The following is a 25,355-nucleotide window of genomic DNA, read 5'->3' on the forward strand; positions in this document are numbered from 1 at the left end:
CTACATGTGAGACAAATTCATTCCCTAACACATATACGCTATACACCGATCAGCCATAACATTAAAACCACCTCCTTGTTTCTACACTCACTGTCCATTTTATCAGCTCCACTTACCATATAGAAGCACTTTGTAGTTCTACAATTACTGACTGTAGTCCATCTGTTTCTCTGCATGCTTTTTTAGCCCCCTTTCATGCTGTTCTTCAATATTCATGACCACCACAGAGCAGGTATTATTTAGGTGGTGGATCATTCTCAGCACTGCAGTGACACTGACATGGTGCTGGTGTGTTAGTGTGCGTTGTGCTGGTATGAGTGGAATTTTTAAACACCTCACTGTCACTGCTGGACTGAGAATAGTCCACCAACCAAAAAAATCCAACCAACAGCGTCCCATGGGCAGCGTCCTGTGACCACTGATGAAGGTCTAGAAGATGACCGACTCAAACAGCAGCAATAGATGAGCGATCGTCTCTGACTTTACATCTACATGGTGGACCAACTAGGTAGGAGTGTCTAATAGAGTGGACAGTGAGTGGACACGGTGTTTAAAAACTCCAGCAGCGCTGCTGTGTCTGATCCACTCATACCAGCACAACACACACTAACACACCACCACCATGTCAGTGTCACTGCAGTGCTGAGAATGATCCACCACCTACAGTGCCTTGCAAAAGTATTCAGCCCCCTTGAACTTTTCAACCTTTTGCCACATTTCAGGCTTCAAACATAACGATATGAAATTGTAATTTTTTGTGAAGAATCAACAACAAGTGGGACACAATCGTGAAGTAGAACGAAATTTATTGGATATTTTAAACTTTTTTTAGAAATAAAAAACTAAAAAGTGGGGCGTGCAATATTATTCAGCCCCTTTACTTTCAGTGCAGCAAACTCACTCCAGAAGTTCAGTGAGGATCTCTGAATGATCCAATGTTGACCTAAATGACTGATGTTGATAAATAGAATCCACCTGTGTGTAATCAAGTCTCCGTATAAATGCACCTGCTCTGTGATAGTCTCAGAGTTCTGTTTAAAGCGCAGAGAGCATCACGAAGACCAAGGAACACACCAGGCAGGTCCGAGATACTGTTGTGGAGAAGTTTAAAGCCGGATTTGGATACAAAAAGATTTCCCAAGCTTTAAACATCTCAAGGAGCACTGTGCAAGCGATCATATTGAAATGAAGGGAGTATCAGACCACTGCAAATCTACCAAGACCCGGCCGTCCCTCTAAACTTTCAGCTCAAACGAGGAGAAGACTGATCAGAGATGCAGCCAAGAGGCCCATAATCACTCTGAATGAACTCCAGAGATCTACAGCTGAGGTGGGAGACTCTGTCCATAGGACACAATCAGTCGTACACTGCACAAATCTGGCCTTTATGGAAGAGTGGCAAGAAGAAAGCCATTTCTCAAAGATATCTATAAAAAGTCACCTGGGAGACACACCAAACATGTGGAAGAAGGTGCTCTGGTCAGATGAAACCAAAATCGAACTTTTTGGCCACAATGCAAAACGTTATGTTTGGCGTAAAAGCAACACAGCTCATCACCCTGAACACACCAGCCCCACTGTCAAACATGGTGGTGGCAGCATCATGGTTTGGGCCTGCTTTTCTTCAGCAGGGACAGGGAAGATGGTTAAAATTGATGGGAAGATGGATGGAGCCAAATACAGGACCATTCTGGAAGAAAACCAGTTGCAGTCTGCAAAAGACTTGAGACTGGGATGGAGATTTATCTTCCAACAAGACAATGATCCAAAACATAAAGCAAAATCTATAATGGAATGGTTCACAAATAAACGTATCCAGGTGTTAGAATGGCCAAGTCAAAGTCCAGACCTGAATCCCATCGAGAATCTGTGGAAAGAGCTGAAAACTGCCGTTCACAAACGCTCTCCATCCAACCTCACTGAGCTCGAGCTGTTTTGCAAGGAAGAATGGGCAAAAATTTCTGTCTCTCGATGTGCAAAACTGATAGAGACATACCCCAAGCGACTTGCAGCTGTAATCACAGCAAAAGGTGGCGCTACAAAGTATTAACGCAAGGGGGCTGAATAATATTGCACGCCCCACTTTTCAGTTTTTTATTTCTAAAAAAAGTTTAAAATATCCAATAAATTTCGTTCCACTTCACGATTGTGTCCCACTTGTTGTTGATTCTTCACAAAAAATTACAATTTCATATCGTTATGTTTGAAGCCTGAAATGTGGCAAAAGGTTGAAAAGTTCAAGGGGGCTGAATACTTTTGCAAGGCACTGTATATGATACCTGCTCTGTGGTGGTCCTGTGGGGGTCCTGACCATTGAAGAACAGGGTGAAAGCAGGCTAAAAAAGTATGTAGAGAAACAGATAGACTACATTCAGTAATTGTAGAACTACTACAGGTCGGTTGATGTTTCGATCGTGCACACCTCCTCGTACTTCACGTACGTTTCTTCTCCCTTTTTAAACGAACAGGTTTATAACGAGCAGATTCGAGACCTTCTGACCAACTCCGGTCCACTGGCGGTACGAGAGGATGGTGCCAAAGGAGTGGTGGTCCAAGGCCTTACCCTTCATCAGGTGTGTGTCTGTGTGTGTGAGAGAGAGAGACAGGCAGAATGAATTCCTTGTTCAGTTCATGTCGTTAAGTTTGTTTTTATCTTTACTAAATAATCCTGATTCAAAATTTTATTCTACAAAAGCTTTAAAGAAGTCTTTACCACAGTCCCTCCCCAAAAACGACTGAGATCTTTAAAAACACTATATAAATAACAACACTCTAGATAAACACCTCACTCACGTGGATCCATAAATGCCTCTCTAGCTTCTTGTAAATACAGGAGGAGAAATTATTGACCTTTTAAACTCAAAACCTATATCCTGGCATGAAAAAAAAATCATCTTAAGCATTTAAAAATTACATGATATAATAATATAATTTTGCAGTTTTGAAATGTACATTTAGTTTGTCTTTTTCTTTCAACTGCTCCCATATTTAACACTCCACAGCAGCTCAGGTTCGCTTACCACATGCCCTTCCTTCCTGGCACTGACCAGCGCCAGGCTGTTTCGGCCATACCCTTCCCTCGGACGTAGCTGATCGTGTCTGTGCAGACAACCGCCCGGCTGACGGCACCACTAAGATTTAAACCCTGGCTCCCCAGAGCTCAGCAGTACTGGGTTAGCTTGATTTACCACTGTGCCAACTGAGTAACTGTTTATTTAGGCAAAGATATACTGTGCAGTATATTAAAGTCAGTATGTGTTAACCAGGTGACCTAGGCAGTGTGGCTGTGCTTTTTATATATTCTTTCCTTTTGTGTGCACTTTGAGATTCTTGACTTGTCTTTGCCATACTGATAGACCTCATACTGAATGAGCAGAGTAGTTTGTGTGTGTGTGTGTGTGGATGTGGATACATTAGGCATAAATTAAATTAATTTGTTGTTTAGAGGGAACTGGTGGTTTTGTGGCTTTCCCAATGCTGCTGATTATGCTTAAAAATTTGGCTCAGCCCTTCAATTATTTTCCTTCATAATTATTTGAGTGGGACGAATAAAAAATGTTCTGGTTGCTCAGAGACTCTACAGTTAAAGGAGAACAGTCATGCTTTTGCTGCTGCTGATGATGATGATGAGAGTTGTATACCATTTGATTTATATTCATATATACGTACATAGTGTGGTAAAATCACACATTCTGTGATGTATATACCCTCGGACAGGTGCGACACAGAACCAGAAACCTGTTCGTGAACCAGCTGATTAATAACAGGCATGAAAAAAAAGTTGGTTTGCTGAGTCACGTCTGCTTGGCAGTGATTATTAAAACGTGACCGTATAAACATTTAATTAGCTCGTACTGACCGTCTGAGCTGCTGATTTATTCACCCCTGGTATTAATACCCTCATTTTTTAAATGTAAAGACTTTCTTTAATTGTTATTCTTTTACCAATCTGCCACTCCCCTCCTAGGCAGCTTTAATCCTAAACTAGTACTGTGAGTTTGGTTTTATGGGTTCTTGTGCATTTATCTTACTTCAGTAGCAAATATGTTTTGTTTTGTCATGGTGTCTCATTCTGATAATTCTATGTGTGCGTGTATTTGTGTGTGCAGCCCAAATCCGCCAAGCACATCCTAGAAGCTCTGGATTTCGGAAACAGAAATAGAACCCAGCACCCTACTGACATGAACGCCTCGTCCTCCCGGTCTCACGCCGTATTCCAGGTAAACGGCACAACCGCAGCTGGCAGAAAGAACACGTTCTCAAAATACACACTCAGAATTGTTTTGATGCAACAAAGGTCTCGTGTCAGGTTGGAAATCCCAGTTTGACCCGTTCCTGGCCGTATTTTAAGTACATGTGGGTACAAATTGACACCACTGGTAATTAAAACTAGCTGATGTACATGATGTAATGATGTACGTTCTTTTATTATTATTTCTGGGCAGATCTACCTGAGGCAGAAGGACAAGACGGCCAGTCTGAACCCAAATGTCCGTGTGGCTAAGATGAGCCTGATCGATCTGGCTGGTTCCGAGAGGGCCAGCGCCGTCAACACCAAGGGAGCTCGTCTACGCGAGGGAGCCAACATCAACCGCTCTCTGCTTGCACTGGGCAATGTCATCAACACGCTCGCTGACCCGAAGGTAACTCTCCTGCACACAGACGGACCAAATAAAGGAGGAATACCAGTGTTCAAAGTGTTGTGGTTTTGGACATTGTTTCTCATCAGATTAAAGTTGATTTCTCTTTGTATTTATGGATTTTTTTAAATAATGGTCAACTAGTTTTTAGTCAATATACTTGAAAGTTCATACAGAATTTAGTAATTGTATAAAGGATGAGTGTCCGCATACTTTTGGCCATATGTATATTTACATTTTTTAATTCAAGGGTTCATGTAAAGAAATGAGAAATAATAAACAATTGAAGTAAATGGGCGCTCGGGTGGCACAGTGGTGTATCACGCTAAACAAAGACGACATGGGGGGGCTGGATGAGAGGATTGTGCTCTTTGTTGGGCCCGAGATGGATTGGCGCTCTTTTTGGGGGTATTCCTGCTTTGCACCCAGTAATTCCCAATGGATCCTGACCCACCACAAACCAAACCAGGATACCATGGATAATGAATTCATAGAAATATTTACAGCAGAAAAACATATAAGTTCTATACCATTTATGAGGACGCACATTGTGTCACTCGGACACCGGTTGGCATTCAGCCTGGCAGGGTCAGTCGGGTTTGTGTCCCTGAGCGGCGCACTTTTCCTGGCAGCTGCTCCCAGGGTATCAGTCTCCTTTAGGGCCGAACTGATGCTATCTGCGCTGAGAGACCTACACCTCTCTTAGCCGGGGCTCTATTGTCTGCATTAATCCGTCTCCTCAGGGGCCTCTGTTTGTGTACGCGTCTGTGTGGGATTCCTGTCTCTGCACAGCGCTCGGCTCCAGCGTGCCGCCAGAGCCACCAGTAGCGCCGCCGCCGCACACTCTGCGTCTCCCAGTGCCGAAAGGGATGAGGAGTCGTTCCTATCCAATCCCATTAGCCCGTGACCAGTATAGATTGTAGTGAGTCTTGTTCAGTCTGGTTGTGAGCGTTTCATGTCATTGAATGCGCTGGTGCGTTCGGATTTATTTGAAAGGAGCGACGTGTCTCAGCCAGAAAGCACTGATTGTTTTTTGGCCTTTTCCAAATAGGATTAAGTGGAAAATTATTTCATTCATGTTTCATAAGTCGACATGTTTATAGTAGCAATGCATCGTAATCATATAATAAACAAGACTACTTACTTAATATTGATATACACTGTATAGCCAAAAGTATCCGGACACCTGATCATGAACTAGTTGGACATCCCATTCTGTTTAGTCAAGCACAGATGATGAACAAGACTTGGCTTATAAGTGATGTTCCAGTTTAGCCCAGAGGTGTTTAGGATTTGAATAATTTAGGATTATACAAATATTTACACTTGCTGTATTAGCAGACACTTTTATTTAGAGCAGCTTACAACTGTGACTTTGGTTAGGGTTAGGAGCCTTGCTCAAGGGCCCAACAGTGGCAAACAAACATTATTTGGAGTTTGCATATTTGCTGCTGCATCTAATGTACAGTCAGGGTTGGGTAGCATCATACAGAGATCATACAGACTAATGACCAGAACCACACCTGAGCCTAGTCCACCTCTGACACGTCGGATTTACACTCCTGTCTGAGGTTCAGTTTTGCCCTGAGTGGGGTAAACCTTTTAACAGGGGCTAAAGTCATGGAGAGGTGCATGTGTATGGAAAACAATCATGTTTAAAGGACTCTGGGTTGAAAGACTTTCCAAAGTTTAGACTTTGCTTTCCCTAGCCGACGTCCAAGTAATTTTCTCTTGTTTGTTCGGGTTTGTTTATTTGTCTGGGCGGCGCACAGCTCCTTGTTAGGCCGTCCTATATTCTGAGCAGCCGTGTCAATTCTTTTTTGCATCCAGTGTGTTTGTTTTGGTTCAGAACTGTGGTTGCTTTATGAAATGGTCTTTCCAAGCTGGTTTATTCTGCAGCTGATTTGAATTGGGCTGAAAGTTACCAGATGTGAAAGCCAATTTAGGAAACACCAGTATTTTTTTTCCCAGCAAAACTATAACACATTTTAGCATCTGTTGTTTTTATAACCACCCAAAGTGTGTAGCATGACCCTTATCCATAAATGAATGGGGATTCTAATCAGTTGTCCCTAAAACACTGTATTACTGGGTGTTTGTTTTGTTTTGGGACTTTAAAAACTGTTAATTATATATGTGTTGTGTGTGTGTTCGGGGAGGGGAGTAAGGTGAGCAGGTTTATCCCTGTCTCTGGGCCTCAATGCACTGTGGGTTTGTGGGTATTGTTTTCATGCCATCCGCATACATTAACCAGTCACTCAGACGTCTCGTCTTACCCACGCCTGAAACGGGCCACTCGGTGAAAACACACCGCAAAGATAAACATTTCTATCTCTCTATAGACTGATACACCGCCATCAGAATGTTGCTGGGCGTAAAAAAATGTGTTCATGTGCCTGGCTTTGCTCGTGTTTACACTTCAAGGTGGTTTTCAAGTGCGCTGTAAAATAGAAAAGAAAAACTGCCACTGAAATGGTTCTACTACCAATAAGTCCTAGTTCTCTGCTTTTTTTTTTTAAACACCAACTTGAGAGACGGCTAGAACAGTCACACTCATTAATGAGCAGCAGCAGCAGCTCGTTGGGTCTGGTTTACCCGGAATCACTGGGCGTAGTGCAACAACCCACCCCAGGGCTCTTTATACATTTATTGCACACATTTTTAAACCAATCAAGTTTCATGAGCCTGTTTCTTTTAATGACAATCAATGCAGAGCTTTCTTGTTTTAAACTGAAATACATTTGATATAAACTGCATGTGAATAAACCCTCAATACTCTCAAGTCAGGTTAATTATAAAACACCTTGAAAGACCTCAAGTGTCATCCAAGGCGCTGTACATTAAATAGGATACAGTAAAAGACATATAGCAAAATAAAAATCAATGCAAACAAAACAGCTGGCTAAAACCCAAAAGCCTGTGGAAATAAATAGGTCCTCAAGTTGGATTTAAAACGATCAGTTGTAGGGGACGCCTTAATAAAAGTGGCAAGCTGTTCCATAGTTTCGGGGCAGCCACGTAGAAAGCCCGCTCACCTGGGACAGGTAGAACAGATGAGATTAGATGTATAGGATGAAGCTTCACCGTAGAGAATAAAAGAACCTTAAATTCTATACGGTATTTTACTGGGAGCCAATGAAGGGAGGCCAGGATCGGTCAAATGTGCTCCCTTTTCTGAGTACCAGTGGGTGACCGAGCTGCAAACGGGACCGAGTGGACTGGCAGATCCCATCGAGAGTAGATAAAAGCATGGGTAACAGTCTCCAAATCTTTATAAGACAGGATTTTTAGTTTGCTGATAGTTTTAGCTGATAAAAAATCAGTCGATATTGTGTCATGCTGTCAAGTTCTCTGCTTAATGGCACGGCCAGAGGAAAGCAGTCTTGCTGCATATCATGTGTATTACAGTGCTGTTAGTTTGGCTTTGTAGAATTTATTTAATAGCATCTGCAATGTAGGTTAGCAGTTTTACACTAAAGAGCTTTAACTACAGGAGTATTAACCCAGACTTACTCTGCTTTCTTTAATTAATGACTGGCATTTATTTTCTAGCACTATTTCCAACCTGTGAAAAAACAGTTACTATAAAGTGGCCCGAGATCTACATTTCACCTCTTTTAGCAGCTTCTAATAGGCCACCACTTGCTTGGCTACCATAATGAAATCACACTTTTTTTTCCAGTCCAATCTTCCCTCCCCCAACTCTGAATCCCACATTTATTCACTCACTTTTTCATTATCATCTTTTCCTTTCACTGGTTTACAGTCCCACTAACCGCACACCCGTTGGCACACACCAGTCCCAGACTGCAAGTTTCCTGTGAACTGGAACCACCCATCATTCCACCTGGAGCCACTGCCATATGCGTGCGGGACCTCCAGCCTTGTTAAATCGCCCAGCTGTGCTGTAATTTGGCCATAAAACTTCATGCTTGTTGAGTTCTCAATTGAGCGCTGGGATTTCGCTCAGCGCCTTAGACCCGACGGTCGCTTCGGGTCTGCCGTCGAGCATCGTGACTCAATTGGGCGTAGACGTAGCGAGGAGGAAGACGGGTGTTTTTTCCTCTTACGCTTGTGTTACAGTACTGAGCTCGTCCAGTCAGATCAATAGGCTGCCGCTTGTGTTTAGTTCAGCGCAGTGCAATTCACTCTTTTTGGTTCAACTTTAAGCTAATATAGATAGAGCACAAATTATAGGAAAAACTGTTGTGGCGATGTAAGCAGTGCATCATCAGACAGAATGTACGGTACAGTACACGGACAGACTTCGAATAAATAAGTGTGCGATGGAGATTATTTCAAGTAGATAAGGTGCATATGTTCAGTGACTGCATAATGTTTGATAAAATCCATGTGCATCTGTTAAAGTGGAGGGATGTGGGAATAGCCCTTGTTTAGTATGGTGATGGACTGGGGAAAGAGGCTGTGGAGGTGGCGGTTGAAGTCTTTAAGGCTCTCACTCTCGGTCTCCGCTGAGATGAAAACCGCTGGAAAAGGGAGCGACCAGGGTGTGAAGAGTCAGACATAATCTTCCCTGCCCTTTGAGGAATCATAGAGGAGTACAGATCTTCAAGGGTGGAAAGACGACAGTCGATGGTAGTCTTACACATGGCATTTTTATGGGCTATATAATTTAAGATATAATGTATATGTAAATCCATGGCTTTGTCACATTGGTATGTTAGCACATTAGCCTGTATTCGCCTTTTTGTTCCAGAACCCAATAAATATGACCTGAAACGTAGATTTAATTTCACGTAATCTTACTTGTTTAATATCACAAGCTGATTTGTTCCTGTTCCAATTGAAATAACTGAAATATTTGTTGTTTCTTGTTTGTTCAGAGTAAGAAGACACACATCCCTTACAGAGACAGCAAGCTGACTCGGCTGCTTAAGGACTCTCTGGGTGGGAACTGCAGGACCGTCATGATTGCAAACGTGAGCCCGTCTTCGCTGTCCTTCGAGGACACGCACAACACGCTCAAGTACGCCAACCGGGCCAAGGAGATCAAGTCAACAGTAAGATCAAAGCCACAGAGCACCAGTAACACACTAATAAGCATGTTATTAAAGTCGTTTGTTATGCACGCGTGTTTGACGTTCACGTGTTTGACGTTCATTAAGAGTTTATTTATAGAGTGTATTGTGTGAATTGGTAGTCCAACAGATATAAAAAGTGTAAAAAGTCATTTTGCTTTTTGTGATTGCTTGTAGTACTGCACAGGTCATACTGAACGATTTCAGAGTATTAAAACATAGTACACAAAGGTAACTTTTGCACATCACATGTACAATCGGCAATTTTTGCACCTGCAGATTAAACCAATCACAGATTTAATATATTTATATAAAAGATTTAAACATTTCTGCAATCAGAACATGATTCTTACGACATCGACGATCCTTCTGAGAGAAAGGTTTAGGTTTGCCTGATGCTTTACCTCTTTACTTACAGTGCCACACACCCCACAATCCTTATTGTGTTCATTATTCCCTGAAAATATTACAAATGATCTGATGTATAAAGAAGGATGTGTGTAGGATATATCCTAATATTGAACTTTTTTTTAATAAGAAATTTGAGCATCTGCAGATGTTGGTATTCATAGGCGTCCTGGAACCAGTCCCTGCATGTATAGAGGGTCGACTGTTTATAAATTCGTACATTAAATCAGATATGTTGCGCTAATTATTGAGTTCAGGTGTAATATCAATGATATAAAATGAATAAAATCATATGCTTTTAACTTTGTGCGAACAATTTAGGAAGGTGTTTTCAGTATGACTGTGTTGCTGTGCACGAAGCAGTTTTTATACAGACATGGTTTAATGAATTTGGTGTGGAGAAACTTCAGTGGCTTGCACAAAGACCTGACCTCAACCCTACTGATCCATACTGGGACGTAAAAGCCTGGTATAAAATTAGTCTTTTGATTCATCCAACATCTGTGCCTTACATAAAAATGCTTTGGGTTAATAGATACAGATTATAGAGACACACTTTATAATCTTCTGGAATGCTTTTCCAGAAAAGTAAAGGTTTTATAGTCGTGAACGGGGGGCCAGTTTCATATTATTGTCCAAAAACTTGTGGTCAGGTGTCCACATATGTGTGTAATACAGTTTATTTTATAAAAAGTTATATGATTTCTTGGAATTGTTCAACTAATTTCTAAGATTTTAGGTCTTTCTTTATAAAAGAACCTTGAGAGTGTTGAATCTACCCAGTAGTGTCCTGCTTGCTCAGAATCTTCCAAAATCTCTTTTAACATGCACTTTTTGTAAAAAGTTTTTTAGGAGAATGTAAGGTCATCTGTCCATAAGCTAAAGCTGAGGCGTAATGCAATTCTAAATACACTGGATTACAGTTTTAAATAGCCTACAATCCTGACCCCATTAAAATTACTTAACGTAACCTAAAACCAAGCGGTTCGTGTCTGAAAATGTAGTCGTGTGTCTAATTTAAATCAGTTCTTTGAATAAAGATGGACATAATGTTCACCACTATGATATAAATTCTCCTGTAGGTGGAAATGATAGTGTGCTGTACATTCACTCTGTGTGAACTTTATCCCTGTATAATACCGAGTTTGGTCATTTCCCTTGTCTCTAATCCAGTTAAAGAGCAACGTCGTGAGCGTGGACAGTCACGTAGGCCAGTATGCCGTCATCTGCGAGAAACAGAAGGCCGAGGTAAGGATTAACGAGCTGCTTTTATTAATGTTTACTTTTCATAATTGGCCACTATTGTGTGACCCTGAACGCAAACAGACTTTATTGCGGCTCTTATTGCGGTCTGCGTAAATCTGGTTTGTTTCTGTTGACAGCCGAGATGGAACTAATTAGACGGAGATGCGTGTTAGTTGAGACCGGGCTGAGTGTGTCTCTGTGTGTTTGTACAGATTATCATGCTGAAACAGAAACTGAGAGAGTACGAGGAGAGGAAGGTAGAAGCTCCTGCTGTTAATCCAATCTCCAGCCAGAAGAGAGCTGAAATTGAGAAGTAAGCATTTGTGTGTGTGTGTGCGTGTGTGCGTGCTTGGTTGGGCGTACTTGGACATCTGTGCAGTCATGCAGACACACCAAACACAATTTGCACACAGCAGCACACAGCGTGCTTGAAGACCAGTAGTGATGTTTGGATGCTGTCGTGTAGCTCGCCGACCTTGCTAACTTACAATACGTATATATTAACAATATTTATAATACTTCCAAGGTGTTCATTACTTCTGATTTTTTTTTCCAATTCAAACCCATTCATTCAGGGAAGGGGATACGCCGACAGTTCCCGCTCGACCCTCGTTTTATCACGTGGCGCTCGCCAGCCAGAGCTGCAGCACCAGCCGTGAGCGAGAGCTTAAAGAGGAGGGGTAAAAATGGGATGTAGGGAGGGATGAGAGTAGGAGGCGAGGGAGGAATGAATGAGTCCTACTCCTACGCCTTTTCATTCACCGGTGTTAGAACTCACAACTGAGAGGAGGGCTGAAGATGAGGCGGGGCTTAGCGGACCAGAATGGCAGCATTAAATGCCTGCATAAAAAAACAAAAAAAAATGCTCCAGACACGCGATGGCAGTGGCACCACTGCAACTACGTCACACTGCTGATAGCCTCTCGCTCTGTTTTTCTCCTCTATTGAATTTAAAGTGTTTAGTCCTTCACTCAGCGTCCACCTACGCTGGAATACCAACCTGCGGCAACTCGTGGGTACTTTTTTGGACGTTCGAGCATTAATTAAACACGACGCTGTTACTTCTGGCAAAATTGGGATAAACAGGATAGTTCCTGTTGATTAGGGGGCCGTGCAGGGTCAGTCCAAACACATTCAATTAATCAAAGCAGTGGGATTTTATCAGCATCAGTGTCGGTGCAGCAAACCTCACTGTAATATAGAACAGTTACATTAACGTTGTCTCGTACGGCATTGAAATTAAGCGCGACCACACCCACAGTTCCCCAGTTCGCACCAACACTGATGAGGTTAATTCGTAACACATGCAACATTTTTACATCCTCTTTTCAAAGGCAAGCTGGTGGACAACGATTATTGACCGAGCTTTAAATTTAAAATATTATATTGTATGTTATATACAGCAGCAGAAGCGTACGCCCTTTATATGGCACTAGAATATGCAAGACGCAACATACTGATATGTACTATACATACCCACAGCCGAACACCCAACAATAATCAAAACACAGAGCACCATAAATAAGGGACAGACGAAAAGTTTGATATTAGACTACGATGGATTATCTGGGCATTGTGGAATATTAAGAAATTTAAAAGCTGACCAGTTCTACTACAACTATATTAAAAAATGAATGACGACTTCATTGGAACACACAAACAAACAATAAACTTCATGAGATTCACCCTAACATTAGGAATAAATGAAAAAGCATTATGGAAAACATACAGACCAAGTTATCTACACTAGATATAGATAGAATAGGCCATTCCAGATTGACACACAAACACTGCGAAGACTGTTGCACGCCAATCACCAGAAATCACATCCTAAACGACTGCGTACAACAGTGGTACAACATAGACTACATATGCCCAATACATTAAAAGAAACTTTTACACAAGATAATACAGAAATAATTATTAAATTCCTTATTAATATAGACTGAAAACACACATATATATACAGTATAATACAAAACAAATAAATATGACAATATGGCATTATAAAAACAAACAAAAAAAAAGTATATTATATACAGTTCTCTCCTGGAGCTGCACTACGAGTTAATAACATGATAATAAATGTTTCAGACGCGTCTTAGGTTGCTTTTCCGGCAGGCCAGTTTTCAAACAAAGAAATAATCAGTGTGCAGTTCTATTCCTCTGAGGTTGCTAGGTTTTTCCTGAGTAATACGCGAGTGTTTTTTTTATTTTTATTATTATTATTATGCACCTGCATACCTCAGGGAGAAGAACACTTCTAGCCAAGCATCAGCTTTATCACTGGCCACAAATTTTCATTGCATTACTGGTTTAAACCGCTCTCCTCTGAAGTAGCCTTAGTGCCGTAAGAGATAGGAGGCCGCTATAAATGTGACTGGCGCACTGTACTGCAGGTGTTGCCCGGAGGCTGCTGCTTCGCCCGGGCTTCCACAGGCTCTTTGTGTAGGAGTAGCTGTCGACTTCAAATAAACCAGATCTATTGTCCTCTCACCACTCTCAAGGACAGCACTGGTTTCAGGTTACTTTTTTGTTCTTCTCTTTGTATATGTTTCACTGCCCCTCAATTTTTGGATTCGGCGACAATAGCACCTTTGTTTGGCGCGCCGGAGCTGTACGTTAGGCCGCTTTGTCTTTTAGTATCACATAAACAGCCGAGTGACAATTATAACAAATTACACGGCGTACAGTAGAATACAGAGCGCGGCCTCCGCTCAGGAGCCCTACACCGAACCGTGCCAGATGCCCTCCTTGATAAATAGAACTTTGTGTTTAAAATGTGTTTGTGTGTGCGCAGGATGTCGGAGTCTCTGCGCAGCGTGTTTGCCGACCGGCTGCTGCTGCGGAAGGAACAGCTGGATATCGAGAAACAGCTGAAGGAGAACCGACTGAGGCTCGGTCACAGGGAGGAGTGGCACCAGCAGGGCATGCTCTTTTTCTACAAAAACAAAAGCGAGAAGGTACCTGTTTCGCCTTTCCTATTTCAGACGTAAAGTTAACTGAGATCGGATTGCATTTTACAGCAGTGTTACATTTTATTATGGGGAGTTTTTTTAATATTTGGAACTTGTAACTAGGTTTTTGTTGTACTTTAACCTTTCAAGACCAAAAATGGCAAATATTTTAATAGTCAACAACAAATTATCTGCAAAAAAGCTGCAAAACTCAAACAGATAAAGGATTCAATTAAACTGACTTTGCACTGTTAAGCAGCTCACCAGTACCAGCAGCTAAAAAGGCTTTCCTAACCATGTGACCTCTTCCTAAACCATGATAGAGATGCAGACACTTTATTACTCACCACGTCTTTGAAGATGCCTTTCTGAAGCATTGCCGTAACTCACATTAGGATTAAGTACTCCACGCAAGCACTGAAGCGTGTATTTTTTTAAATGTTTTTAGCAAGATCTGTGCTATACATATGAACAGCATGAAACATGCCTTATCCTGCTTTCACTTTCGTGTAAAAGCGCCACAATTACTGTGACCACAGCAGGAATTGAGACTTTATACACACCACGTGATATAGGACAGCGACAGATCCCAGATATGGTTCTGGTAGATCTAACAGATCAACTATAAAGACCGAGTTTCCAACGTCATGGTGCATCCAGCCTGCAATTTGCTACCGTTAAGGGTTACTTTGTAATCAAATGGTCCATCCCTAATCCCAGCAGTGGTGCATAAATGTTAAGGTGGCATGAATGTGTTGTACCAGTTTGACTACAATGATCTTCTGTTCCAGAATAAAGCAGATTTGTTTTGTATGTGTTTTGTAGGCCACCTGTAAGTATGAGCGTAAGCTGGCGTCTCTGCAGTCGCACCGGCTTCACCTACAGAGAAAGTTGGAGGAAACGGAGAGGCGCTTCCAGGAAAATGACGGTTGGTTGCACCGTCTTGAAAATGAGATGAAGCTGCTCGGACACACCGGACACGCGCCAGAGGTCAGTCCCGGTTTCAAGAGTAGCCTGGACCGGACCGTAGATATGAGAGCTGTCCGGTCCGCTGTCCATACTTTTCTGTTTGGGGTTTATTTTTAGTCGTGCTTAATGGCTCTGCTGCCCAGTATAGACGCAGCGGAGTGTTTTTACGCTCGCTGTTAAAAACAGACCAAACTTGAAGTAGCCGTTAAAACACTTGAACGGAAGCCAAAAGATGAGTCAATAAAAATAAAAGGATCAATGTTCCCCGCTCGTTCTCTCAGCCGCTTTCTTAATCCATGCACCTCCATTTCCGTCGCCTTTTCGTCTTTTCTTGGAAGTAGAGCAGCCTAGTAATCCGCCCGCCCGGCCAATGTTCCGTCGTCTCCCTGCGTCACAGTGCTCAGAATGGACTTTCTCAGAGAGCCAGAGGAAAACAGACCCCACCAAAACAGATCACAGCTGAACTCAGCCCAGGCCTGGTTGTTTTCGCACCAGCCCTCATCTCCTTTGGTTTATTGGTATTGATAAGGGATTGGTACAGTTTAATCCGTGCAAGAACAGAAACTCTCCTCCTGCTGTGTCCCAACCACGTCTCTATACCCTTCAATCGACCAATTATCGTGCCAATTATTAGATTCTTGTTTTTAACCATGTCATTTTTTAACATGTACTTAACTAGCCTTATAATCACTACTCCACTGCTTTAGCCACTTATAAACTACTACAAATAAGAAATAGTGGTTGGATTTGTGGTGGTTTAGTGGAAAAAGTAACAAAAAAGTTTTTGTTTTCTTAATAGCAAGTGGCAAACTTTTTTGGAGGAATAAATAATTGTTAACAATTAGAGAGGCAGTTTTATTTAATTGATTAATGACTCTTACAGTCAGTGATTAATTCTTAGCCAGCAAGCTTATACAAAACAAGTCAATGAGTTTCATATAATCAATTCTATATGCTTTTTGTATAACATGGGTACAGATAATTGTTGACCACCTGTGTGTGTAGCGTAGTCATTTAAAAAAAAGTCATTTTTTAAATTAATTTCCGACTGCCGATGGTTGATTTGAACTATGTCGCTAATTGGATAATCATTTTGTGTGTGTGTGTGCGCGTGTGTGTGTGTGTGTGCAGGAGCTTAAAAGGGAGTTGGAGTGCCACCGGCTGCAGCTGCAAGTAGCCGACCTGCAGCAGCACATCCAGCACATGAACTACCTGATCAGTCTGCAGGACCAGGAGAACAAACACACAAGCAAGTACGAGCCCCACACACACTAAACCACTGAACCAACACACACACGTGCACTAATACTAGCACTAAGCATATTGAGTACACTATATGGTGTATATTCATGTGTGTCAGCCACAACAATTGCGAACTTGCAGTAACATTTTAGGGAAGGCCTTTTCCTGTTCCAGCATGACTGTGCCCCTGTGCACAAAGCAAAGTCTATAAAGACGTAAAGAAAAGCTCGGTTTAAAGCAACTCCTGTGGCCTGCACAGAGCCCTGAGCTTTAGAATGAACTGGAACATCAATTAAGGATTGCTTAACCTACATCAGTGCCCAGCCATACATATGCTCTTTTGACTAAATGGGCACAAATTGTCACAGACATACTTAAAAGTTCTGCTGATCACACAGAGGTTTATTTGTTTTGATACAATTTATCTTTTAAACAGAATGTACAATAAGCTCATGCTCAGGTGTCCAAATACTTTTGGGCATATAATATATCGCAGCTCGTTACCTTTGCCGTAACTGTCACCCCGACACTCCAACTCATTTATTTCTATTAAACTTCATCTCTCTAGACTGGTCCATGCTTTACTACCCGCGTACCACAGACAGCACATGGCGCTGAAAGCCGCGAGTATCTACACAGCGACTGATGACCACGAGCGGGAGGAGCTGGAGCACCTAGTACGGAGGGAGAGGGGCGTGGTGTGGGCCGACCAAGAGAACACAGAAGGAAGGGGAGAACCGGACACAGCGTCTGAACAGACCTGCCTTCAGCCGCTTCTGTCCTTCTCGCACCTCATCACTCATCAAAACACACCATGCAGTGAGTGTCCCGGTCATCCTCCTTTTCATTCATTGTCTGGATTCTTCCCGAAAAAGTTGGGACGTTTTGTAAAACGCAGTAAAAAGAAGAATCTGTGACTCGCCAAACTAAACGAAACGTTTCTCAATGCAACATTGCAAATGATTTAGTCTTTTACCATCTACTGTTCATAATATTGTGAAAAGATTCAAGGAATCTGGAGCGATCTCAGATACAGGTGTGGTTAAAACATCTAAACTCAGTTAGGCAGGGCATCTCTTAGGCGTGTACTGTAATTGTTTTGCTATGCCATGAGGGATTAATTTTTTTTAAAGCTTTACTCTTATATTGTATTTAAATTTGAGCTTTTTTACAATACAAGGTGCTGAATGTCATAGTTGAGCAGTAATGTAGTAGATTTCCAGTTTCCTGTATGGGTTGGTTGCATAAAACCACGAATGATAAATGCAATGCTTTCTTTCTATCCACAGGTGGAGAGAAACACACTCGCAGAGTCTCTCAGCGTCTTAAACTCTTAAACTCGCCAAAAGGTAAATGAGGTGGTTTATTACCTAATATTATTTTAAAATACGTTTGAAAATCAAATTCTGGGCGCTCGGGTGGCGTAGTGGTCTCACGCAGCAGCACGCCACTGTGTAGTGTTCAAACTCACTCTGTAGTCTTTAATTTCAACGATTGGTTGTGTTTGAGGGAGGAAAGATTGGACAGGGTTTATGTGATTTTCTGGGACTGGTCCAGGCACCTGCGCAAGTGGGACCATCACATGGAGAGTACAAATATACAAATGGTTTTAAACCTAGGGTCTTTATACTGGATACACTGTATTCCCCTCCCTACCCTAATTACTGAGTATTGAGTTTCAGCCTCACAATTCTACATTAATTATTTTAAAGAATTTAGAATATTTACATGCACTATTTTGAGAGGTGCTTAATTTTATCCTGTAGTGTGGTATTTCTTATATTCTTCTTGGATATGTGCAGCTCCACTCATCAGTGCTGCCACCACTGACTTGAAAATCACCCGTGACAACAAAGAGATCCATTATTAATCATACTTCACGTTACCCAGAAGGCAAATAAACGCAGAAACATTAAAGCGAAATGAGAAGCATGAATGTAAATGAAGGTTCTCACCTCTGTGAAGTTTAAAGCAGGTGAGAAGTGCTACCGTTTCCACAGAATCTGTTAGAATAATAAATATGGCTTTTCTGCTCTACAGACTTAGTGGGACTGAATGAAATTGGTCCTCGCAGAAGCAGTGTGAAAAGGAGCAGGAGAAGAAAAGGGGGTGGGGGTGGAATACTTTTGGGGAATGGTAGAAGGAGTGAGTTATGGCTCAGTAAATGGGTTCTAATGATATTTGCTGCAAAACAGGTGTTAGTCATTTTATTGAGACACATTCTTGGAAATTGAGAAAAACACTACGTCCCAGTTGGGGGCTGTACTGGGTGAAGACAAAAACATGAACTGCAAGAAGCCGAGACTCCGTGTGTGTGTGTTGTTGGTTTTTTTTAATCTTGGTTTGGAAATAAGTCGAAGTGTTAAAGCTTGGCTAGCGGATTTATTGGGTTTTATTATTTTTCCATATTAATAGTCTTTGGCTGCATTTTGCTATGTTAAAAAATCTGATCAATCCAGGATCTGTTGAACTAGGTGATCTCATTGTAGGAGTTATCATGGGTACTTTGGCCAGTCAACGACTGCGCAGCCCATACACAAAAGGGGCTGATGCACTTTGTGTTGTTCATCATCAGTTTGGGTCATAGTAGCTTTTCTGATGGTCCATACCAGCCAGTATAGCCATCAATCAAATCTAATGACATCGATTGTCTTAAATCTTAATAGACGAATAGAATAGAATGCCTTTATTTGGAGCAGAGAGGGTTAAGGGCCTTGCTCAAGGGCTCAACAGTGGCAGCATGGCAGAGCTGTGATTGGAACTGTCAACCTTTTCAGTTTTTAGACCAAAGCCTTACCCACTAGGCTACCACCATCCCTAGTTGGTCCCTTGGTTGCCCAACAACCTGTCGGCAGTTCATGGCTTATCCATCCTGGACCAGTGTTGGTGGGTACTCACTGTGGCTGCCCATATAATATAATTTTCAATATATTTTGCTCTTATCAAAGTCATTGTCTTTGCACCCCAAAGGAGCAGCATTCGTCTTAAGTATTATAAAATGAAAGGATGATAAAAAGGTCAACTAAGTACACTTTAGGATAGAGCCATAAGCCATAATATTTTTTAAATTTAGTTGCAGTTCAACTGATCAATGGTTTTGTGTGTATTTTTCCAAGTTCTATCTTTAGTTCCCTGTATTTTCATTTTGCAATATTCTTTTCCTTTCCAGTTTTGCTTCCCTGTCTGCTTCACTCTCACTCACACTCTGTCTCGCTCTCTCTTTTTTTTCCATTTTCATTCTCCTCACAGCCCCACCCCGCTCCCCTGCCCTTCTCCTAGTCTCATTCATAAAATCAGTGCTGGGCAAAAGAGGAGGGAACAGGCATGGGGGTATGGGTTCAGTCACGTACGACATGACACGCGGCCGGATCATCAGGCCTGGCTGGCAGAGAGGATGGGAGACGCCAGCCAGGCGACCCTAATCCCAGCCGTTCTCTTCCAGAAATAGAATTTGATGCATGTATTAATCCCGTCAGCCGGAAATATGCCATCCGGAGCGTGCACACGCAACCCTAAATGTCCGACTCTCAGCCCTGCCTGCTGTTACACTGTGTTTCTAATCTAATCCTATATCAGAGTGCACCTTGTGCGTGTACCTTCAGAGTAGCTGGTGTTTTCTAGACGGCTCCAGCTGTGACGTACGTCTGTTTTCTATCAGAGAGCATCAAACGCACAGGGTTCAGCTTCAAAAGAGCTCATCTTCACTGTTCTGTTGAACCAGAAATAAGTGCACACTAGTTAGCTGTCAGGCACGTCTCAATGCTTTTCTAATGCACTGTATACCAGCAGCTCTTTAAGAAAGCTTCAGTACTTTTTATATTATTATTATTATATTTTCACAAATGTTAGTTTAAATCGTGGTGTGACTATTTACTTTTGTAATGTATCATCACCTCAGTGCACATGCATCTGCTATTTTCTGACCTGGTTTAAGCCCACAGAATCAATCTACAATGGGAACAAAGGTCTAAGACTGCTAGTTTTTTTTGGAATGGGTTTTTTTTATGTTACCCTAAGCTTAAAAAACAAACAAAACAAAAAAAAATGCTGTATTTTTGTAAGGATGCAATTTCTCTTTCTCTCCGTGAGTCAGTGTGCAGCCAGAATGCGACGTGCTTTAGCATACTTCACCACTCAATATCCACCGTCAGACCTCTCCAGCAGCGCACAGCTTTCCGGAGCCTTACACACACACTGAGCACATGCACTGTGTGAAAGCCTTTACCCACGTCCACATGGGCTCGTTAAACAGCTGGCCTGCACAATAACTCCCCTCATATTGTGTTGCCCACTGCATGCACCCTGTTTCTACCCCAAGCTTCACACCTCTTCCCCTTTCTAGTCAAGTGTGTTGCTACTGACTCATCCGAGCAGGTGACAGAAGAGCTCAATTATTCAGTAGTGGATGCATATAGAACAATCGGCTACACACAGGAAATGAGTACAGGCTCTCTGAATGAACTACAACTTATGGTGTAGACACTACAACATCAGTGTTGCCTGAATGAATGAATGAATGAATCATCTAGGATGGGTGCATGCCTGTGGACTGTACCATCTTCTTCAGGAAGATGTTTTTATGTACTTGTAAAACATAAGTGGAATGGCAGGACGGTACTGTTTGCACTGCCCCCCTTTTGTACCCTTGTTTACCTTAAATATACCTGCAAGATGGACATAACATGACCATCTAATAGAAGAGTAACCTTTGATTTAGAATCTATATTAATAACTGATGATCTAACATCATTCACTTTGTATAGTAATCATTCACTTTGACGTTGGCACACCTCAGTACATTTTTAAAATAATGAAACATTCATTAACCTGCAGATCTGAACTCGACCAACAGAAATCGATGTTTTAGTTTTTCGTTATTCATCTCATATTAGGAAACTAAAGTGTTTTTCCAGCTATAGATTGGGTGCAGTGCAGAGCTCTGTCAGGCCAAATCAGTGTCAGACATCATACATACTGTAGCTGCGAACTATTTTATTGAATCAGACATTTAATACTTCAGTCAAAAATTCACTCGCTGGCATTGAATGGGACAGTTGTGGCCTAGTGGTTAAGGTACTGGACTAGTAATCCAAAGGTTGCTGGTTCAAGCCCCACCACTGCCAGGTCACAACTGTTGGGCTCTTGAGCAAGGCCTTTAACCCTCAATTGCTTAGACAATATACTGTCTCTGTACTGTAAGTCGCTTTGGATAAAAAAGCGTCTGCTAAATGCTGAAAATGTAAATGAATGAATTGATTTCCATGTTTTCCTTAAGCACGGGCCTTTAAAGAAACTGAACACTGTGTGAAAATAAAGTAGCACAATTTGTCCCTGACCCCGATGTGTGTTGTTTGGGTGTTTAAAGTTTCCTGTTTTAGTTTTGACCTGAACCTATAAGACCTTAAAGAAAATGTGAGTAACAAGTAACACGGGTTTTTATTTATTTTTCTTTCCATTTCCCTGTGGGTCAGTTTCTAATGATTCAATTTCTTAGTTCAGCGGTTCTTGACCCTGAGGTCGGAAACCCACGTGGGGTTGTCTGAGATGCAGATGGGGTCATTTTATATATATCACTTTTTTTGGACAAAAATGTTAATTATTTCAAGGTGTAAACATGTTACATTATGGTATTTTATTTGTTTTATTTTTTGCCATTCAATATTTTTAATATCCTTGGCTGGTTAATCATTCTGGAGCCAGTTTTACACTCAGTTTGGTAGCTGGCGGGTATGTCTATAGTGTTAACGGTGAATCTTTCCTTTTGGGAAGTTCTTGCCTAATTGGCTTATTGCAAAGCAGCGTCTGTAATGATTTTTGTGGTAGAGGGGGATCTAAAGTATTTTCAAAGGTTAAAACTACCCACCTTAAGCCCAGTGGTATTCATTTTTCTGGAATCCATTTTTGCTCTTGTTCCCCAGCAGTTCCCTTACACATTCTCCCAGGGAAGAAACCATTTGAATACCTTATACGCTTCTGTTTTAATCAGTGTAGCCTTTCACACAAGTTGTATGCAGGAATATTTAACATTTCTTCTTGCTATTAATGAGCCCATAATTACTTGCAGAGAAGCTATAATATTATTATGTATTGGTACCACAACAGTAGCCTGTAGCGCAAATTCATAAATCAGCCAGCTGTTCTGTAGATTTTGTTGCTACGTTCACATTTTACAGTTACACAATAGTTAAACTTGATTAAAACTTAAAAACACCCCTCCCCCCATTGTAGGTAATCTGCTTTCTTAATTTCCATAATTTATAAATCTGTCACTTATGCTTCTCTTTTAGCCTTGACCTCAGGGAAGGAACAGACACTTGAAGCCAAACCTGTTGCCAAAATGCCGATCCGGCGGAAGCTGGATGTTTCACCGGTAAAGCCCGGCTCAGGCTGTGAGGATGCAGCGCCGCCCCACTGTCCTCCCGGCCTGCAGGAGGTGCTGCGTCAGGAAGGCATGTTCCCACTGCACTACACACCCGAGACCCAACCCTCCACGGCCCCGGCCTCCATCCACCCTGACTGTACCTTTGAGGTGGGTGCGGATGAACAGGATGAGGACACCACTACTACCAACGCCACCGTAATCCTGTCCCCCGGACCTGCCGAGCCACCTGGAGGTTCAGGACTCGGCCAGCTTCGCATTTTGCGAGCCAATAATGCCAACGAGCCTCCTAAAAGGTAGGAAAAGAGCTTGTCTAACCTTAGCAGATGTTTCCTTGAAGCAGATTTTAAATCATGTAGCTGTTTAACAAGCAATCAACATTCTATCACACTCACTGGCATGTGCTGTAGAAATACACTTAACAAGCCTGGTCGCCTTCAACTTAAAATAAGGTGTAAGATAATATTCAAGGTTGTTTTAAAGTTGGTTGAATATTGGGCTCCTCAACTTAAATGGCATCTGTAGTCAGATGTGCAAAAACTGTGGACTCTGCTACAGAAATGTAAATAAAGAACTGAGTAAACTTTTACCATATTTTAACAAGACAGTGAGTGTTGTGTGGCATACACCAAGAAAACAGTGCATGTCTGAATGCCTGACCCTTACAGTTAGTGTCACCATCGGCTCTGTTATACTGACATCGAACTCATACAACATGCATTGCTTTGTGTAGGTGCATAGTAGGTCGAAATCTGTGAAAATGTTAAGTGTGTGTGTGTAATAATTGTGCTATTTATTATATATATATATATATATATATATATATATATATATATATATATATATATATATATATATATATATATATATATATGAAAGACATTGTAGTTTACAATTACAAAAACTAGCAAATGGATAAAACATCTCCATGTGGACTAAAACCATGTGCAGATGTTTAAGTTTTACTACACATCCTTTTTCTTCACTGGGTTTATTGGTGGGCTACAAAGCAGTTGAAGAGGTGCATATGTCATGCATTTAGAAAGGAATCCGACTACTGACTCGTAGACCTGCTGCTTTCCCATCATCAGATTACTGAAGCTCCTGTAAGCCCTGGAGATTGAATTATTACCCAAATCTAATTTTTAGCAGTTATCGTATTGTTTTATACAAGTAAACCTGCCCCCCTGATGTGTTCCAGATGGTAATGCTGTAACACTGTGATTTGTAGGTTGGAGATTCCATCGCTTCTTGACCTGCGGAAATCTAAACCATCCTACATGGCTATGACATCGGCAGCGCAGGGCAAACGCAAGCTGTACGGGTGAGCGTTCACACACGGGTCACGCATCAGGAGAGAATAACCTCACTGGGTTATAATAAACAAGATTCAATGCCGTGTGTGTGTTCTGTTCCAGCAGTGGGAAGGAGGCTGGAGCGGATAGTACGCAGGGTGCTGCGGCGCCAAAGCGCATAAAACGTGATTCTTCTGATTCGACGAAACCACTGCGGGTGCGACGCTTCGGAGGTGAGCATAGTGCTTGGTCGTTATTTTAATGCTTTTTGGCCTTTTTCCACATAGCTCTGCACTCATTCAATGCAAAATCTCAGGATCATTGACACTTTTTTTCACCGCAAGGCCTATCTGGCTTTTTTTTATATATGTTTTTATAGTTTTTATACCTCTGTGTAAAACTCTAGCCATCAGATAATCAAGTTTTGATCATATGAATTAAAATGCAGCACAGACAGGATGCTGCAATGAATTGTGGAACTGCTGCATTACATGCATCAGAGAAAATTTTAATTTACTCTTTGAAATGTTCTCAACAAGAAGGTGAGTTATTTGGCATACACCAAGAAGACAGTACAAGCCTGAATGCTCGACCCATGCAGTAACTGACCAGCGGCTGTTGTATACTCTTTGCTGACATGGTTTGGTCCAATTTATTTACTAAATACAGCAGAATTGGGAAAATGTTAATACTGACTCGAACTCCCACAACATTTCAGTCATTGTTATAATCAGTATGTGTTCAGTTGCAGACAGCTGTCAGCTTGTTGTTATGCACAGAGGGTGAAATATTGCCAAAGTCTGGATAAATCAATGTGTAAAACTTTTACCTTGCGATGGGAAATACACGGATCAGTTACTTTTAATACTTTCTACTTATTTTTATACTTGTTATACTATATACTGATCTTATGAATTAAAATGCAGCTCACAAGTAACTGCTAACTGAGCGTATGAGCTCACATAGGATGCTACAATGTATTGTTTTTATTCTGACTAGGATCTGCTGCATTATATGCTTTAGCTTTATTAAAGAACATTATTTTTTAATCAATTTTATTATTCAGTCACTTAATAATTTTATTTTCTAAACATATATAAATTAGTGGGGTTTTTTTAAATTAATAAAATAATTAATGCTTCAGTTTGGTTCAATTAATCACTTTTGGGGTAGTCCAAGGC

General features: G+C 41.5%; 1 protein-coding gene and 1 long non-coding RNA gene across 4 annotated transcripts in view; one reads left to right on the plus strand and one right to left on the minus strand.

Annotated features, from left to right (window-relative positions):
* kif18a (kinesin family member 18A) overlaps positions 1 to 25,355 on the plus strand; it is a 30,865-nt gene that overhangs the window by 3,966 nt on the left and 1,544 nt on the right. The window contains exons 4-17 of one of the 2 annotated variants that reach the window (XM_062989592.1): positions 2,469 to 2,573; positions 4,110 to 4,220; positions 4,446 to 4,643; positions 9,485 to 9,661; positions 11,261 to 11,335; positions 11,545 to 11,645; positions 14,133 to 14,295; positions 15,115 to 15,279; positions 16,390 to 16,511; positions 17,069 to 17,319; positions 17,790 to 17,849; positions 22,788 to 23,175; positions 24,111 to 24,203; positions 24,298 to 24,407. In XM_062989592.1, coding sequence (XP_062845662.1) covers positions 2,469 to 2,573; positions 4,110 to 4,220; positions 4,446 to 4,643; positions 9,485 to 9,661; positions 11,261 to 11,335; positions 11,545 to 11,645; positions 14,133 to 14,295; positions 15,115 to 15,279; positions 16,390 to 16,511; positions 17,069 to 17,319; positions 17,790 to 17,849; positions 22,788 to 23,175; positions 24,111 to 24,203; positions 24,298 to 24,407 — 2,119 coding nt within the window. The remainder of the gene's footprint in view (positions 1 to 2,468; positions 2,574 to 4,109; positions 4,221 to 4,445; positions 4,644 to 9,484; positions 9,662 to 11,260; positions 11,336 to 11,544; positions 11,646 to 14,132; positions 14,296 to 15,114; positions 15,280 to 16,389; positions 16,512 to 17,068; positions 17,320 to 17,789; positions 17,850 to 22,787; positions 23,176 to 24,110; positions 24,204 to 24,297; positions 24,408 to 25,355) is intronic. The other variant, XM_062989594.1, reaches the window with a different exon arrangement.
* Positions 4,575 to 25,355, minus strand: part of LOC134304055 (uncharacterized) — a 30,492-nt gene continuing 9,711 nt past the window's right edge. For both annotated transcript variants that reach the window (XR_010007740.1, XR_010007739.1), the window contains exons 4-5: positions 20,097 to 20,209; positions 4,575 to 4,652 (exon numbers count right to left, since the gene is read on the minus strand). This is a non-coding gene — a long non-coding RNA (uncharacterized LOC134304055). The remainder of the gene's footprint in view (positions 4,653 to 20,096; positions 20,210 to 25,355) is intronic.

The sequence above is a fragment of the Trichomycterus rosablanca genome, chromosome 27 (assembly GCF_030014385.1).
Source record: "Trichomycterus rosablanca isolate fTriRos1 chromosome 27, fTriRos1.hap1, whole genome shotgun sequence".
In the NCBI taxonomy this organism is placed as follows: domain Eukaryota; kingdom Metazoa; phylum Chordata; class Actinopteri; order Siluriformes; family Trichomycteridae; genus Trichomycterus; species Trichomycterus rosablanca.